This window comes from Mustela erminea, chromosome 2 (genome assembly GCF_009829155.1).
Source record: "Mustela erminea isolate mMusErm1 chromosome 2, mMusErm1.Pri, whole genome shotgun sequence".
NCBI lineage: Eukaryota > Metazoa > Chordata > Mammalia > Carnivora > Mustelidae > Mustela > Mustela erminea.
In genome coordinates this window covers 84,089,269-84,107,791 of record NC_045615.1, presented here as the reverse complement: position 1 = coordinate 84,107,791, position 18,523 = coordinate 84,089,269, and the positions used below count along the sequence as shown (strand labels likewise).

The 18,523-nt window shown below is 33.5% G+C and overlaps 1 protein-coding gene across 6 annotated transcripts in view; it reads left to right on the top strand.

The window, feature by feature from the left end:
* SCLT1 (sodium channel and clathrin linker 1) overlaps window positions 1–18,523 on the top strand; it is a 179,570-nt gene that overhangs the window by 74,168 nt on the left and 86,879 nt on the right. For all 6 annotated transcript variants that reach the window (XM_032333406.1, XM_032333409.1, XM_032333407.1 and 3 more), the window contains 3 exons: window positions 8,968–9,058; window positions 13,039–13,130; window positions 15,947–16,124. In XM_032333406.1, coding sequence (XP_032189297.1) covers window positions 8,968–9,058; window positions 13,039–13,130; window positions 15,947–16,124 — 361 coding nt within the window. The remainder of the gene's footprint in view (window positions 1–8,967; window positions 9,059–13,038; window positions 13,131–15,946; window positions 16,125–18,523) is intronic.

The following is an 18,523-nucleotide window of genomic DNA, read 5'->3' as shown; positions in this document are numbered from 1 at the left end:
ATAAAATTTAAAATAAAATAAAATAAAGATTACTGTATCTCACCTATCTTTGCGTGCTCTGTACTACCTAGCAAAACATCTTTTGTGTATGATACATGACAGGTGTGTGGTAAAAACTTTTGAACACGTCCATTGCATAAGCTTATATAATAACAGAAAATTAATGTGTTCTCCAGATTATCAGTGGTATTTAAAGTTGTAACACTCTATATTTGTAATCATTGTTTACAATATTTTTGCAAAGATAAACATTTGATTATGAGTTATTGTGTAAAATCTAAGACAGTAGCTGTAGAATCACCTATAGTGATTCTGAAAAAGAGAGATGCCAGGTACTACCCTTCCTTCCCCTCCCCCCAGTATTCTGAAATAAGACTCAGAGACTATGCACATATGGTTGCAAAAAGCTCACTCTCATATACAGAAAATATAGAGAACTACCAGTATGATAGAAAATTATATTCTAATATAGAATTCAGCATTTTGAACTAAAGTATATATAATTTTGAACTAAATTAGATAAAAATTTTATACAAATGAACTATGTTTAGACTGTGGAACCTCTTAAAATTTTAATAGCTCAGTACATGAATTATTATCCATTGTTTTTAGAGTTTCTCAGCAAGCTTCTGTCTTTTGAATAGGTTTAATCATTACACTACAAAGATTGAAAGGAGAGAAAATTAAGATAATACTTTTCCAAAAATAAATAAATAATAAATAAAAAATAAAATGCAAGAACTTATTATTATTATTTCAGTTTCCTAAAAACAGCAGTGATCTTAAAAATTCAGAACTTTGTCTAAAATTATGTTTGGGGATTTTTGGAAGTTTTTAAGCATAAATGATTGGTTTATTTATACTAGATAATTTCAGAAGTACTTACTAAAGTACTTGATGTGTGCATTTTTCTTTTACATTTAAAAATTTAGAATATTTGGGGTGCCTGGATAGACTCAGTTAAGCTTTTGCCTTCAGCTCAGGTCATGATCTCGGGGTCCTGGGATCAAGCCCTGCATCAAGTTCTCTGCTCAGTGGGGAGTCTCCTTCTCCCTCTCCTCTGTGCTTACTCTCTATCAAATAAATAAATAAAATGTTTAAAATAAAAAATATATATATTTAGAATATTCAGCAGTAGCTGAATTATAGAAAGAGCCCAAAGAGTCCATCAACTAATGAATAGGTAAGTTGTGTTATACACACACACACACACACACACACACACCTACACACACACACACACTCACACAGAGACTAGACTATTATTCAGCCATTCAGAAAAAGAATGAAACTCTTTTCATTTGCAATGATGTGAATGGAACTAGAATGTATTATGCTAGGTGAAATAAGTCAAAGAAAAATACCATATGATTTCACTCATGTGGAGTTTAAAAAACAAAACAGATGAACATAGGGAAGAAAAAAAAAGAGAAAAAGCAGATAAAACAGATTCTTAATCATAGAGAACAAACTAAGAATTGTTAGAGAGGAGGTGGGCATTTGTGATGACCACTGGGTATGATGAATAAGTGATAAATCACTAAATTCTACTACTTACTGAAAGTAATATTATACTATATATTAACTGATTTTAAATAAAAAACTTGAAACAAAAAAATAAAAACTTAGAATATGTATCAAATCAGTAAAAACTGGGTTTTATTTCTTTCAGAACCTTAACATTTTTCCTTATATGAAAGAATTATAAACATTTCTAGAACTCTGTTGATAGGAGGCTACAAAAGAAATTTATAAAAATTTTCCTTAAAATAGACTCACACTATATTTGATGTTTAATCTAAAAAATTACAAATTGATAATTAAGACATTTTGATTTCTGTCTTGTTCCTAACCATTGAGGAAAAGCTCTTAGTTTTTCCCCATTGAGGATTGTAATAGCTTTGGGTTTTTCATAGATGGCCTTTATTATGTAGAGCTATTTTCTCTCTAAACCTATTTTGTTGAGAGTTTTTATCATGAATGGATATTGTCCATTGCCAAATGTTTTTTTCTGAATCTATCGAAAGGATCATGTGGCTCTTATCCTTTATCTTGTTGATGTGATATATAACATTGATTGATACTGCAAATATTGAACAATTCTTGCCATACAGGAGTAAATCCCACTTGATCATGATGAATGATTTTTTTAAATGTATTGTCAGATTCAGTTTGCTAGTATTTTACTGAGAATTCTTGCATCCATGTTCATCAGGGATATTGGCCTATAGTTCTTTCTTTCAGTGGAGTCTTTTTCTGGGTTTGGTAGCAGGATAATGCTGGCCTCATAGAATGAGTTTGGAAGGTTTCCTTCCTTTTCTATTTCTTGGAACAATTTCGGAAGTATTAATTCTTCTTTAAATGTTTGGTAGAATTACCCTGTGAAGCTATCTGGTCCTGGGCTTTTATTTGTTGGAGTTTTGATTACTAATTGAATTACCTTTCTGGTTATCAATCTGCTCAAGTTTTCTATTTCTTCCTGTTTCATTTTTTGGTAGTTTGTATGTTTCTAGGAATTAATCCATTGTCCAATTTGTTGGCATATACCTTTTTATAATATTCTTTTACAATTGTTTGGATTTCTGTGGTGTTGGTAGTTAACTCTCCTCTCTCGTTTGTGATTTCATTTATTTGGGTTCTCTTTTCTTTTGGTAAGTCTGGCTAGAAGTTCATCAATTTATTCATTTTTTTCAAAGATCCAGCTCCTGGGTTTGTTGATCTATTTTATAGTTTTTTCAGTTTCTATGTCACGTATTTCTGCTTTAATCTTAATTACTTTCTTCTGCTGACTTTAGGCTTCATTTGTTCTTTTTCTACCTCCTTTAGATACAAGATTAGGTTGTTTATTTGAGATTTTTCTTGTTTCTTGAGGTAGGCCTGTACTGCTACATACTTCCCTCTTAGGACTGCATTTAGTTCATCCCAAAGTTTTGGACCATTGCATTTCCATTTTCATTTGTTTCCATGTATTTTTTTTTATTTTTCCTGTGATTTTCTGGTTGGCACATTCATTGTTTACTAGCATGTTGTTTAATTTCCATGTATGTGGTCCTTCCAGATTTTTTCTTGTGTTTGCTTTCTCATTTCATAGTGTTGTGGTCAGAAAAGTTACGTGGTATTATTTCAGTTCTTCAAATAATTTTCAAATATTTCAGTCAAGTATTTGTTCAGACCTGTTTTGTGACCTAATATGTGATCTACTGGGGAGAGATTATTCCATGTGCACTTGAGAAGAGGGTGTATTCTGCTCTTTTAGGATGGAATTTTCTGAATATCTGTTAAGTCCATCTGATCCATTGTGTCATTCAAAGCCATTATTTATTTTCTGTTTAGATGATCTATCCATTAAAGTAAGTGGGGTATTAAAGTCCACTACTATTATTGTGTTACTATCAATTAGCTCCCTTACGTTTGTTTTAAAGGCTAGTTTATCCGATATAAGTATTGCTATTCTAGCTTTCTTTTGACATCCATTTGCATGATAATTGGTTTTCTGTCCCCTCATTTTCAAACTGCAGGTATCTTTACGTCTAAAATGAGTCTCTTGTGGGCGACATGTAGATGGGTATTGTTTTTTTATCCATTTGCCATCCTCTGTCTTTTGATTGGAGCATTTAGTCCTTTCTAAGTGATTATTGAAAGATACGTATTTATTGTGATTTTATATCACTTGTTTTGTCACCATTCTGGTGATTTCCTCTGATCCTTTCTTGGCTTTGTCACTTTTGGTCTCTCCTTTGCAGTCCGAAGAGTCCCCTTTGATAATTTTTGCTGGGCTGGTTTATTGGTCATGAATTCCTTTAGTTTTTATTTGACTGGGAAAATCTATCTCTCCTTCTATTCTGAATGGTAACCTTGCTGGATAGAGTATTCTTGGTTGCAGATACTGCCCATTCAGCCCTTTGACTATGTATCATGCCACTCCCTTATGGTTTGCCAAGTTTCTGTTGAGAGATCTCCAGCCAGCCTTATAGCATTTCTCTTATAAGCAAAGGACTTCTTTTGTTTTTTGCTTTTAAGATTTTTTCCTCTATGACAGTATTTTGCAAATTTAAGTGCAGTATGTCTTGGTGTTGGCCCGCTTTTGTTGATTTTGATGAGAGTTCTCTGTGTCTCCTGTATCTGGATGTCTGTTTCCTTCCCTCAATTAGGGCAGTTTTCTGCTTTTATTTCTTAAAATAAATTTTCTGCCACCTTTTCCCTCTTCTTCTCAGACTCTTATAATATGAATGTCATTACGTTTGATGGAGTGGCTGAGTTCTCTAAATCTGTTCTCATGTTGCAGGATTCTTCCTCTCTTTTATTCAGCTTCATTATTTTCCATTTTGTTGTCTTCCAGATCACTAGTTCACTTCTCTGTGTCTTCCAACCTGATGTTTATTGCATCACTCCTTTTTCCAATCTCATTTATTGTATTCTTCATCTCTGGTGGATTCTTTTTTAACTCTTCAGTTCTTGTGGTAAGTGTCACTGATGTCTTCTCTTTTTCTCAAGCCTATTAAGTATCCTTATTATTGTTGCTTTAAATTCTTCATCAGACATGTTACCTATATCTGTTATCCTTAGAATCTGGCCATAGTATACTTTTCTTTCATTTGGGATAAATTCCTCCATTTTATCATTTTGTCTAATCTCTGCCTTCTTCTATGTGTTAGAAAAGCCAGCTATGTCTCCTGCTTCTGAAAGTACTGGCCTTATGAAGAAGAAATCTGGCACTTCAGGGAGTACTGAGTATGCTGTGCTTTTGTGTTTTGGCTGCTCTGTCCTTTAGGCCAGTCATCTGCAGAGGCTCTCCTAGCCTCCTGTGGGCAGTATTCGGTCCGTGACTGAATGTAGTGTTTAAATGAGGTGTGCTCTGGTCTGCCTATGAAATGGACCTGACATCACCTCCACCAGAACTGAGGCCCTGTAAAACCCTCTGATCTGGAGATGTGGTGCGGGAAGGGGACTGTGCTGGTCTACTGGAGTAGGGGCCCACCACACTGAAACAGAGGCAAGCTTGACTAAGAAGGGCAGTCCCACCAGAGCTCAAGGGATTGGGGTTTGGTATAAGCAATTAAGGCAGCCAATATTCATGCTGTGCTGCTTCCCTCAGGTGGCTCTGTATTTATGTTGAGGAGTGGGGGAGGGAAATGGCACCAGCCAATTCAGAAAGGTGTCTCAGTGAATGCTGCCTATAAGAGATGCACTATGAGAAGAGCAAATAATCTCCCCAATGTGTGCCTCATACATTCTGCAGATCACTGTTCCCATGCTGCCTGCTCCCAGTTGTTTGCCTGTCTTCTCTCTAAGAGCAGCACAGTGCCCTCTAGGCTCTATCCCAGTAAAGCCCACCAAAACTTAAAATTCCAGTGCTTCAAGCCCAGCTGGTTCCAAGAACCTGCAAAATTCAGCCCTTATCATTTTCTAAGCCAAAGGCTTTGAGGAAATATTCTCCTTGTATGTTCCTCTGTGAATTCCCCCTTCTCTTGTCCTTCTCCTTGACCACAGCCCCTTCCCCTCTGTAGCACCCCTAAGCCTCATCTCTGCACTTCTTACCTTTTTTGATGTGGTCTCTTCTCTCCCTTTAGTTGTGGAGTTTCTTCTGTCAATCTTCAGGTCAATTTCTGGGATATTTAGGATGATTTGATAGTTAGCTAGTTGTGTTTGTGGGACAAGATAAACCTAGGGTCCTCTTACTTCGCAGCTGTGTTCCTCTCTGCTAATCAAATCCCAGAAATTTTAAATTGACAAACCTGAAAATGAAATATTATGCATTTAAAAAATATTCCTTTGGAGCAAAAAGTAAATATAAGTGTAGTTTTAACATTAAAATTGTTAGCATTTAGTTATTCTTATTTCTTTTTTAGCAAATGTGTTTTTCCAAAAAGGAAACTATTTTTGACTTTTATAAAATTATGTCCATAAGCAGACATATATCTAAGACATTTGCATATAAAATAGTATAAACACATAGATATTAAACATCCTTCAGAAAATAAAATTAGTATTATTTTTGTTGATTTCTTCAAAGGTTTTACAAGTGTGAATATTTGAAGGACTGACAAGTTTCTGCAGAGCATACTCACATAAGGCTTTTTTTTTTTTTTTTTAATTTCATGCAGTTAAAAAAAAGCATAAACAGGCATACAGGGTATAGGTGACATTCAGCCACAAGCATCCCTAGGGTCTTTAAACAAAGACATGCTTTGTCTCCAGATTCAGTTACCAAGATGTGTCTTTTTTTCCCCTCTACTCACATAGTCCATCCTTGTTGTCTACCTAGTACTAGGGGAAAACCATCAGGAGACAAATTCTGTTTGGGGGTTACCAGGTGAGATTCATACTTTTTAAGCAGCACATCATAAATACTATTTTCCATTTTTTGGCCAAGAGTTAAGGCTAAAAATTCAAGCATCCCAAAGCTTTCTCGGCTGTAATCTAGCTCTATCATGCAATTTGCCTTTAAAAAGGCAAAATTATGATAATAGTTTGCATTTGTATCAACTACAATAAAGTTCATAAAAGTGCTTTAATATGCATTAATTTATTTGAACTTTATGTTAATTTTGTGAGCTATGCAGGAAAATTGTTCTTAATCTGTATTTTACAGCTACTCAGAAAGGTTAAGTGATTGGCCCAATTTACATGGCTTTTGTGGTGGTGGAGTGAGGTCCAGAGGACAGACCTTACATTTTTGTTTTAAGATTTTATTCATTTATTTGACAGAGATCGCAAGTAGGCAGAGAGAGGGGGAAGCAGGCTCCCTGCTGAGCAGAGAGCGCAATGTGGGGCTCAATCCCAGGACCCTGAGATCATGACCTGTGCCAAAGGCAGAGGCTTAACCCACTGAGCCACCCAGGTACCCCAGACCTTACAATTTTATCCTAGAATATTTTTTAGTATTTCATGCCAGAAGTAAAAGTATTTAGTTCATTTCTATCTTGTGAAACAAGGTATATAATATATGATATATTATTTTTATATATTATATATATGTTTATATATATTTTATATATTTTATGATATATTATTTTTATATATTTTATATATTATCTATAATATATTTTTATAATTTATATATAATTTGTATATTACATATAAAATTTTAATGATTTCTATATTATGTGTAATATATATTTGTATATAATATAGTTTTATATGGTTTATATATAGTTTTATAAATATTTCTATATCATGTATACACATAAATATACATAAATATCAAATTGGGTATGCAGGATCTAAAGTAAAATATCAAGATATAAATTGTACCTGTTACTGTTTATCTCCTTTCCTTTTATGCTTTTTCATTGATTTGTGACATATTTACATGTCTGCCATATATATGCCAGGTACTGTGCTATCTCCTGAGTATTTAAAATTATTAAAATGTGATTCTTGCCTTTAATGATCTTATATTGCATATGTTCTTAAATATGGAATATACATTTTTAATAAACTCAAATTCCACAAGGAAGTCAGTGTTAATGTACAAAGTATTATGTATTATTCAGGCTGGCATTATAAGGTCTATTGCCTAGGAGAAGTTAGGGAAGACTGGAGATGAGAAGTCTTTTGAGCTACGTCTTGAAAATTTTTGAGGAATATATGAGAAAACAAGAAGTTTAGCCCAAACATGTCAAAAAGTAGACAAGGATCTGTTTTAAGAAACAGTGAGTTAGTGCTTTGTTACACCTGAAAAAATAATTAACATGAAGGGAATTGGCAAGAGATGAGACTCCTTGAGGCCAAATGATGGCTAGCCTTACATGCCATGCAGATGTTGATTTTGTGCCCAAAGAAATAGGGAATCCAGAAAGTGTTATTAAACAAGAATTTTTACCAGTAGAAAACCTTAATTTGCAGGTTATATAGAAATTGAATTAAGGAGGAGACCCACAGTGAAGACTTCAGTTTGAAAACCACTGGAATAGTCCTGGGAAGTAATGATGGGACCAATGGTTGGGCCACGAAGTGGAAATGGAATACACAATTAAAGACAATTTAGAATTAGAATCATTAGGAAAATTGGAAATCAGGAGACCAACTATTATAGGGTTTTGGTCTTTGCAGATTGTCCAATCCACCTCCCTGTTTTTGGACATAAAATAGCTGAGATACTTTGTGTCAGGTGAATTGTATTAGGCCACATTACTAGTCAGTGACAGAACTAGGTTCCTGACTCTGGAGTTTACCATATTGCACCCTATTCTGATTATGTCTCTAACTGATCTTTTTTTTTTTTCTTAATCATGCTGTGGCCTTACATTTGTTTGTAGTTTATAGTGCACCTTAATATACAGTATGTATTTTGACTTGTTCAGCAACACATGAGATAAGTAGAACAAACATTGTTATCCCTGTCTGAAGACAAGAAAACCAAATCAGTGTGGTTGTTATGCTTTCTTAGAGTTTACTCAATTTTATCATTACTACTTGAATATCTTACTCAAGTTTTTCCTTTTAAAATATACAAAGTGTTATAAATGGTAGGTTCATTTATGGATTCATATAGTAACTGCAATCTTGAAATTCTCTCTAACCTTGAAGGAGATTTTAAATCAAAGCACTGAAGCTTTGGTTCATTTTGATAGAAAAGCCAATCAGTGCTACTTCTTTAACTCTGTAAATTCAGGAAGTTATAACTATATTCTACTTAGCAGTGCCATTTTTGTTAGGTAATTTACTAAGATGATAAAGTGCTTTCTCATGAAATATGAATCATTTGATTATGAAATATAATTTATCCAAATAAAGTATTAATGACTCCCACTTTATACCCATGCCCTTCACCTATATTTTTCTTCTTTACTCTTCCACATGCATTTTATCAGCAATAAAGGAGTCCTTTGGGTATCTACCCCTTAGATCCATTTTTAGGTGCATAAGAGTTATTGCCGATTTTACCAAATTTAGATATCTTTTCTAGCTTTTTAAATTCTCTATGCCCTATGAGAGGGTTTATTAATTTACTTTCTATTGTAGGCAAGGCAAGTTAGATCTGACAGTTGCAGTAGCCAAAGTGAAAGAGTTAACTATCTTGACGGAAGATCTTCAAGGACAAATCCAAAAGAAGGTATTTTCCTATTTCTAAGACAACTGGAAGCCTTTAACTTAGTGTTCTCTGAATTTTATTATTAAACTATTTTGGATTAGGTGTTAAAGAGGGTTGCTGGAAAGCAAATTAAAATCATTTTATTGTTCTCTAAATATAAAATATGAAATTAGGAAGCCAAATTATAATTTTGGAAATTACTTTACTTCCATTCACTTTCTCCTGAATCAGTAAAACATTGTGGTCATTCCTGAACACATCATTACTGAAAGACATTGAGGCTAGATCAAGTTTGATTAATTGGTAAAACATAGGTGAAAAGAAGCATTTAATACTACATTTTGTGTTATTTGTGGAAATACTTATTGGCATAAGAAACTCTTGTTTTTTATGTGTAATAAGGACATTTCAGGAAGGTGTCAAGAAAATGTCAGGCTTTGGATTTAGGTGGATCTAATTATTAAAAATTATAGCTGTGGTACTTACTAGCTGTGTAAATATTCTGTCTTATTTCCTAATCTGTCAAAGTTAATTATAGATTTCTAATGATGGATTCCTTAAAGGCTTATGTAAAATTTCCCATAGATAACAGTTATAAATGTGGATACATTCTTTAAAATCCTGGGACACACCCAAAAACAGAAAGACCCTGAAAGAGATACAAATGGTAAATTTTTTGAATTTCTGGCCCGAATGTTCTCGCCAACCCCCATAGCTATGGCTTCAGAAAATAACAGCTTTCTATGGACTTAAATAGCCAAGATCAAAGTTTAAGGTTGGAGAAGCAGCTGAAAATTTAAAGAAGAAATACTGGCAGCAAGAGAACAAGAACAACAAAAAACAGAGAGAGAAACCTAAATTCTGAGTATAAACTCTGACCAGATCCATGGCTGACAGCCAGAGTATGCATATTAAGGATGAGGGAGGGGTTCAGTGAACAGGTAGGCAGTGACCTGAAAGAAAACTACTCTTAAAAGATAGAGCTATATGGAATTATATATTTAAGTTTGCTGCTTTTTATAATTGATTGCATTCCTGAAATGTATGCTATTCAAGCAACAGAAAGCTAAAGCCTTAATGTTTGAAGTTCCAGAGGACAGAGCCCAAAGCAAGCAGAGCAGCTTAAAATTACAGGGGAATCTCCCAAGAGCAACAAAATCATGAAGAGGATGAGCCCTACCCCTGCCCACACTTGACTGATCCTTAAAGTATGTAGGCACAGGAGAATTCCAAGAAGCCTAGCTAAAAAAGCAATTGTGGAAAGAAATAAGAACTGATTACAGATGGCAGCTGCTGCATACTGTAGGGGAAACATTCGAGTTTGAATGGATGCAAGATAAAATTGCCTCCTTGAACAGATAAGCCAATAATCCTGAAGAACAAAACAGAATCCAAAGTAACTGCATTGCATTATCTGTATTATCCAGTTTTCAACCAGAACTTTCTAGACGGGAAAGTGTGACTGAGGGGGTTGGGATAGGGGAAGCTGTCAGTAGAAATTCACTCTCAGCAGACCCAGCTCTTGGATATAGCAAACAAAGACTTCAAATAAGTGGTTTTAAGTATGTTCAAGGAATTAAAGAAAACGTGTATTAAAGTTAGAGTAAAATAAAGCTTTAGTGATGGAGCAGAGAATGTTAACTGAGAAATAGAAAATAATTTTAAAAAATAGAAATTCTGGAGTTTAAAAGTAAAGCAATCAAAATAAAGATTTAATTAGGTGGGCTCAAGAACAGATTGGAAAAAGCAGAAGAAATAAACAGTGAACTTTAAGACAGATCAACAGTGACACCTGGGTGGCTCAGTGGGTTAAAGCCTCTGCCTTCAGTTCAGGTCATGATCTCAGAGTCTTGGATCAAGCCCCGTATCGCATCCGGATCTCTGCTGAGCAGGGAGCCTGCTTCCTCCTCTCTCCCTCTCTGCCTGCCTCTCTGTCTACTTGTGATCTCTGTCTGTCAAATAAATAAATAAAATCTTAAAAAAAAAAAAAAAAAGAGCAACAAAAATTTTCCTATCCAAAAAAAAGTTTAAAAACTGAAAGAAAAATGTGGGGCATTGGGTGGCTCCATCACTTAAGCAGCTGGCTCTTGATTTCAGCTGAGGTCACGATCCCAAGGTCCTGGGATGGAGCCTAGCATACAGCTTCTTGCTCAGCAGGGAGCGTGCTTCTCCCTCTCCCTCTGCCTACCACTCCCCCTTCTTCTGCTCTTTCTCTCTCTCTTTCTATGTGTCAAATAACTAAATAAAAATCTTCAAAATAAAATTAAAAAATGGAAGAAAAATGAACAAGACCTCAGAGATCTGTTGGAAAATATAAAGCAAGCCAACAGAAGTGTAATTGGAATTGCAGAAAAGATGTTTAAAGAAGTAATGGCTGGAAACCTCCAAAATTTGGTGGAAAACAGGTAGGATAAACACAAAGAAAATTATTTCTACACATCATGAATGGAGGAACAGCGATAAGAGTAATGACTGACTTCTTACAAGAGACATGGAAGCAGAAAACATTGGAATAATATATTGAAATGCTGAAGGGAAAAAATGCTCACTAAGAATTCTATGTTCAATAAAACTGTACCTCAAAAATGAGAGTAAAATAAAGGCATTTTCAGATAAACGAAACAGAAAATTTGTCACTAGCAGAGCTGTTCTTCAAAGAAGGCCAAAAGAAATTCTTCAGGCTAAAAGGAAAGGGCACCAGATGGTGACTCAGATATAGGAAGAAAGTAAGAGCACACTAATGTACATATGAAATAATTTTTGTGCATTTTTTTCTTTAATTAATACCTTAAAAGATAATGACTGCTTTAAAGCAGAATTGAGCAGTGTACGTGATGGATTCTTTTCTTTAATTTAATTTCAGTTAACATATTGGGTATGATTAGTTTCAGAGGTAGAGTTCAGTGATCTGTGCCTATGTGATGGATTTATAAAGTATGCAGATATAACATAACAATGGTACTCAGGACTAGGATGGTACATGGAAATAAATACATTGCTGCAAGATTCCAGTGTTTTTTCTGAACTAAATATTAACTCTAAATAAATTGGGATGAGTTAAAGATACATATTATAATCTCTAGAGCAGTTACTAAAACTTAAAGAGATATAGCTAAAATTCAATAGAATTAAAACAGTATGTAAAAAAATATGTAACATAACAAAAGGCAAGAAAGGATAAACAGGATTTTTTCTAAAGGTGGTACAAATCAGACCTATTTATTTCAAAGCATTGCTAGGTCAGAGAAGAAATATTCTATGATTATAATGAGATGCTGTATATCCACATTTTTAAAAGAGCTTATTCTGAAGGCAGATTATCTGCATACAAATCCCTGCTTTGTTTTGTTAGATTTGCACTACAGAAATACTTTGAAATGTTGGTATAAATTTATATGCAACAACTTTAGATTATTGTTTTTCTAATATAAAAATAATAGTGAGGTTCTCTTCCCCCTTTTCAGTATGTGCATGATTTATTTCCAAACTGTTATTGCTTATTTTCCTTTTTAGTTGTTTGAAAATTCAACCTTATTACTTTTCTAGTTATAAAGGTAGTGCATGCTATTCGTAAAAATGCAAATAATATAGAAAAATATAAAGAAAAGCACAATGTAGATAGAAAAATATGTAATAGAGATAATGCAAGATTACCTCGCAGTCCAATCTCTAGGAAATAATCACTGTTAACAAATTGTAGCTTAAAGACCTTTTTTCTGTGTATGTATATGCATATATGTTTAAAGTTTTTAATGTAAAATGAGTCATACCATAAATCCTATGCTACAGAATTTTTTTTAGTGAAACATTTCATGGACAGCTCTCAGACATCTAGGTCTATGTTTAAGGACTTGATTAGATAATGCTGTATTGGTATCCCTTCTTTAAACTTACATTTTAAATTCTAGAAGTATAGTAACTTTATAGAGTGAATTCTTTATGTTGTATAATGATGTATTGTATTTTCACGTACTCAAGTTTCCAGTTTGTTTATTTTCTAGGAGGAGGATATGTTGTCTGCTCAAGGAAGAGAGGAAGCATCAGATAGGCGTTTACAGCAGTTACAATCTAGTATAAAACAATTAGAAACAAGGTAAATTGTTAAATATATCTAGCTTTCTCTATAAGCTTCAAAAGGTTTTCTAATTTGGAGTTTCAGTTTATGATATTTTCTAGGATATGTATTTTATAACTGCTAAACAAACTATAATCATAGGTTTTAAATATGATTTATTAGACATTATTTATTTCAAAAAATCATGTTCAAAACATTGATTTATTTTGAATGTGTATTCGAAGATCATTTCTGTCTACCTTTTCCCCAAAGCAGTCATAGTCACTCAATCCCCAAATCAAAAATGCTCTTTACATCTTAAAGCAGAAAAACAAAGTTGGGTAAAAATTAAACAGAAAAACTATCTTACTAAGTAGGTACCCAAGAGGAAAAAAATACTCAAATCATTATAGGTATTTTCTCTGGAGTCTTCTGGAGCAGTAATTTTCAGTTATCTTTGAGGGTCTGGGTTACTTTTTAAGTATATTCTATGGTTTTCTTTAGTAGGTTTCTTAATGTAAATGTGTACTATAAAATCTTCTGTTGTTTTTGTTGTTCCCTAATCTTTGTTAAATGTTCCCTTAAAAGACTTGAAAATTATCATGTGTGATATTTCACAAGGTAGAGTTTACAATTGTTAGCTGAAAAATCTACTCTGTATGATTGGAACCTTTTACACTCAGTCTGCTGCTCTGAGCACATTAAAAATTGAGATCTCAGTTCTACTCATAGATCCAAAGCCAATTTGTTGCTTGTTGAACAAAAGAAAAAAAAAGTATGTTTGACCTTTTGTTTCCTCTTCTTCAAAGTATTAATAAAAATAATTTCTTTGTCATGGCAGTTGAGAACTAATTGATTTTAACTACTAACTTGAGATTCTGATGAAGAGTTGTGATTTTTAAGTGATAGGGGTTTTGGGTTTTGCTTTTCATTTTTCTAAACTTTTCAGCAGTTTATTGATTGCTTTGATTGTACTTTTGCTTTCCTGAACGTCTTTACGTTAACCTTAGAGAAAAAGCCTGTGGTTGTAGATTTTCATTTCTTTTATCTTAGTAGCTATTCTATGCTATACAAATAAATACTAAAAAATAAAGACTTAAAACAGTAAACTCTTGAATAATGAATTTTAATTCCTTTTGATTCTAATAGTACTGAGTTAAAATCAAGTTGTTTTTTTCATTCACTGGTGCTTTGTCTTTTTAGTGTTGAGAGTTTGGGGAATTTGTTACTGTGGTTTTAGGGTTTTTTTGCTTTTAGTATGAAGCTATAATACAACCTAACCAAATAATTCTCTAAGAAGAGATCACTGTGTGTGTAAGAATATCTAAGGATATTTTTTAATGTACTGTATACAGCTAGCCCCCTCTCATTTCCCAAAACTGGGAGAGTATGAGGTGTGCTAGAGCAGGGAAGTTCTTCTGTGTGGGAGTGGGAGTGGGGAGAGGATAGAGAATGCTGCTTCTGCCACCACTTTGAAGAAAGAAATGCCTGAAAATAACAAAATAGAGTATGCATTCTAAGAGAAGAATTGTCTTACCAGAATGTATCAGAACCTACTATAAAGCAATATTGATATGATTTGGGTATAAAATAGATAATGAAGCATCATAACCCATAAGTAAATAATTATATTTGCATATTTTAGGGATGTTAAAGGGATTATTTCAATTCTTCAGTTACTAATGGTATTCATACAACTGACCATTAATCTGGAAAAAAGTTAAATTGGACTTCTCTCTTACATCACAATCAGAAGTAAACTCTGGATGCATTTAAGATTTACCAGTAAAATCTTTTTTTACCAGTAAAAATATTAAAGGTATAGCAATCTTTTGAGGAAATCTAAGAAATCAAATTGAGCTGTATTAAAATGAACATTTTTAGTGTAGTAAAGATTTCTTAAATAGAGTCAGCAGGCAGAAACAGCCAAAAAAGTGTATTTGGGAAAAATATTTATAGCATACAGAACACGCTGAGGGTGTATATCTTAATATTAAAAGAGAGTTCATATAAAGGAACAAGCAAATTAGCCATCAGAAAAAAATTGGCAGAAAAATGCAGAAAAGGGTATATATTATGATTTTCATTTTTATAACACAAATTATGTTTTAAAACCTGTGGACCAATGTGTAATATCTGTGCATGTACACGTGTATATATGTATACATGATTTTATGAACTTAGAGAAAAATATTCAAAAATACATGTTAGTAAATTAGCATGAGTTACCTGGGTAGAGAGTGGGTAAAGGAAACCAAGCAAAAAAGGAAAATGTTTAAAAGACCATATAAATAGAAAGAATAACTCATTCTTTAAGGAGTTGCTTTAAAACATTATCATGTAACTATATAATACACTGTGATACTGTAGAAAGTGTAACTTAATTAGAGTCAGGATATCTAGGCTCAGTCTCAGCCCCACAGCTCATTAGCCATGTGGCCTTAATCAAATGCTTCACCTCTCTGGGTCTGTTGTTCTTTAAAATGGAAATAATGAGACTTACCTTATAAAGCTTTTTGCAGATCAAATGAGAAAAATACATGTGAGAGTAACTGGAATAGTATTTGTTCTATTATAGATGCTCAGTAAATCTACTATTTTCCTTCTTCCTTTTAAAAAATATTTAACTTTCTTGGGGTGCCTGGGTGGCTGTGGGTTAAAGCCTCTGCCTTTGGCTTAGGTCATAGTCCCAGGGTCCTGGAATCAAGCCCCACATCGGGCTCTCTGCTCAGCCGGAAGCCTGCTTCCCTTTCTCTCTGCTTGCCTCTCTGCCTACTTGTGATTTCTGTCAAATAAATAAATAAAATCTTTTAAAAAAAAAATTTAACTTTCTCAATGTAATTATTTACTTTTAGACTCTGTGTAGCAATCCAAGAAGCCACCCAATTAAGAACACAAAAAGCACATTTGGAAAACCAGACCAGAGAATTACACGCAAAGTGCAAGGAATTAGAAAATGAAAAATATGAAGCTATTGTAAGAGCCAGAAATAGCATGCAGCTTTTAGAAGAAGCTAACCTTCAAAAAAATCAGGTAAGAAAACTAGTAAACATGTTTACAAACAATGTAATACTGAACTTTCACCCATATGACCTAATAAGGGAGTCAATAATTACAGAATGAACACATGATGTTCATTATTATTGAACATATTAATGAACATCATTATTGAACACAATGATGTTTCCATTAACAGACATAGTTTTCATAGTAAGAATTAATCATAAGACATGATAAAACGGGGGCACCTGGATGGCTCAGTTAGAAGAACGAGACTCTTGATCTCTTGGTCATGAGTTAAAGCCCCATGTTGAGTATAGAGATTACTAAAAAGTAAAATAAAACAGAGTATGATAAAATGTCAACCCTTTCCCAAAGCTTTCATATCAGATTTTATGTCTCCAAATCTTATGTAAATAATCTTTATCTTCTATAATCTCATACTTGAAAAAATCTGCTATAGCACTTTATTGCAGTATACCCTATATTTTATTCGGTTGAATCAGATTAATTTTACTCATCTTTATTTCCCCTTCATCACCTACATAATTACTCTAATAGAGAAGAAGCTTAATTGGGAATTAAATTAAGCTGTAAAGATTTATTAACTGGAGGGTGCCTGGGCAGCTCAGTCATTTAGCATCTGCCTTCAGCTCAGGTCATGATCCCAGCATCCTGGGATCAAGCCCCACAGCAGGCTCCCTGCTTCTCCCTCTCCTATTGCTTGTGTTCTCTCTCTCGCTGTGTATCTCTCTGTCAAATAAATCAATAAAATCTTTAAAAAAAAAATTTATTAACTGGAACTTTCATGTCACTGTTTTGTTTTGTTTTGTTTTGTTTTTAACCCTCTAACAACTGTGATTCCTGTGCTATCACATGTTATAGGTTTTTTTTTTTTTATCACCTCCATATATATAATGGTATATAGTTCAAAGAGTTCGGTAAGTGGATAGATTTGCTTTTAATGTTCTTGCCACCTTTATTTAGAGATCACTAAATCATTGCTTCATTTAACCAACATTCATTGAATACCTAACATATTATACATAATTACTGGGAAATATGGGGAGTACAAAGGAAATACTTTATTTATGTTTCCTTTTTTACCTAATAGAGGGCTTTCCAAGAGGGCTGTCAAAAACAAAACAACCTATATAAGTCACATATTAAACTAATAAATAAAAAAATAATATTCAAATTTGTGAGAATGCAAAGGTGCTTATCATGACTTTCAAGCTAATAATTCCATCTGTGAGTTGAATACTGTCTCTCAGAATGGTTGAAAGGCATAGCATATATGCTTATATATAAATGCCTTAAGTAGAAATAATAATGAAATAATTAATAAGTAGAAATAATGTGCTTGGGAATTGCTCTAAACTCTTAAGTTAGCTAGAACAGTTCAGAGCAAGACAAAATTGTTTACCTTTCCCCTCTGAAGCCTCATCAGATGAGCATTGTTAATTTCAGGTCACTAAAGGTGAACATTTTGTATAAAACACAATGGACAGAGAAGTAGTAATATTCATTGCCTATCCCTTAAATCCTTTCACTCAAGTCCAAAGTCAACAGATCCGTAAAGAGGCTGTTTATGGCTACAGTATTAAGCTCCCTCCTGGCCTACTGTATAGTTATTATAGGACTCCCAACTTCAGTTGCTTTTTCCAAAAAGTTTTTCCAAAAAGTCAAGGATTCTCACCACTGATTAGACATGAAACACAACCTATTATCATTCTTTTATGATGCTTCCCTATTTCTTTATTGTCCTATTCTCTCCCACAAAGTTATTCATCAAAACAGCTATTACTGTATAATTTACAATAGCCAGGGTATGGAAGTAACCTGGTGCCCATCCATATATGAATGAATAAAGATGTGGTGCTTATATACAATGGAACATTACTCAGTTGTAAAAAGAATGAAATCTTGCTATTTACAACAACAACATGGATGGACCTAGAAGATATAATACTAAGTGAAATAAGTCAGGGAAAATAAATACCGTATGATTTTATTCGTGTAAAATTTAAGAAACAAAACAAATGAACAAAAAGAAAGACTGTTAAATATGGTGAACAAACTGGTGGTCAAGGGAGAGCAGGTGGGGGAGAAATAAGTAAAGGGGATTAAGAGTACACTTGTCATGATGAGCACTGGGTAATGTATAGAACCATTGCCTATGCTAGCTCGGTAGAGCACACAACGCCTTGCTAGCTCCGTAGAGTACACAACTCTTGATCTCAGGGTCATGACTTCAAGTAGGCACGGAGTCTACTTAAAAATAATTAAATAAATAATGATTCTAAAAAAAGAACTGTTGAATCATTATATTGTACACCTGAAATTAATATACCTCCCTATTCTATTTGAATAAAAACACAGTTAATTCTCATTAGCTTACCTGTTTAAGCAGGAGGAAATTTGTTAAATGA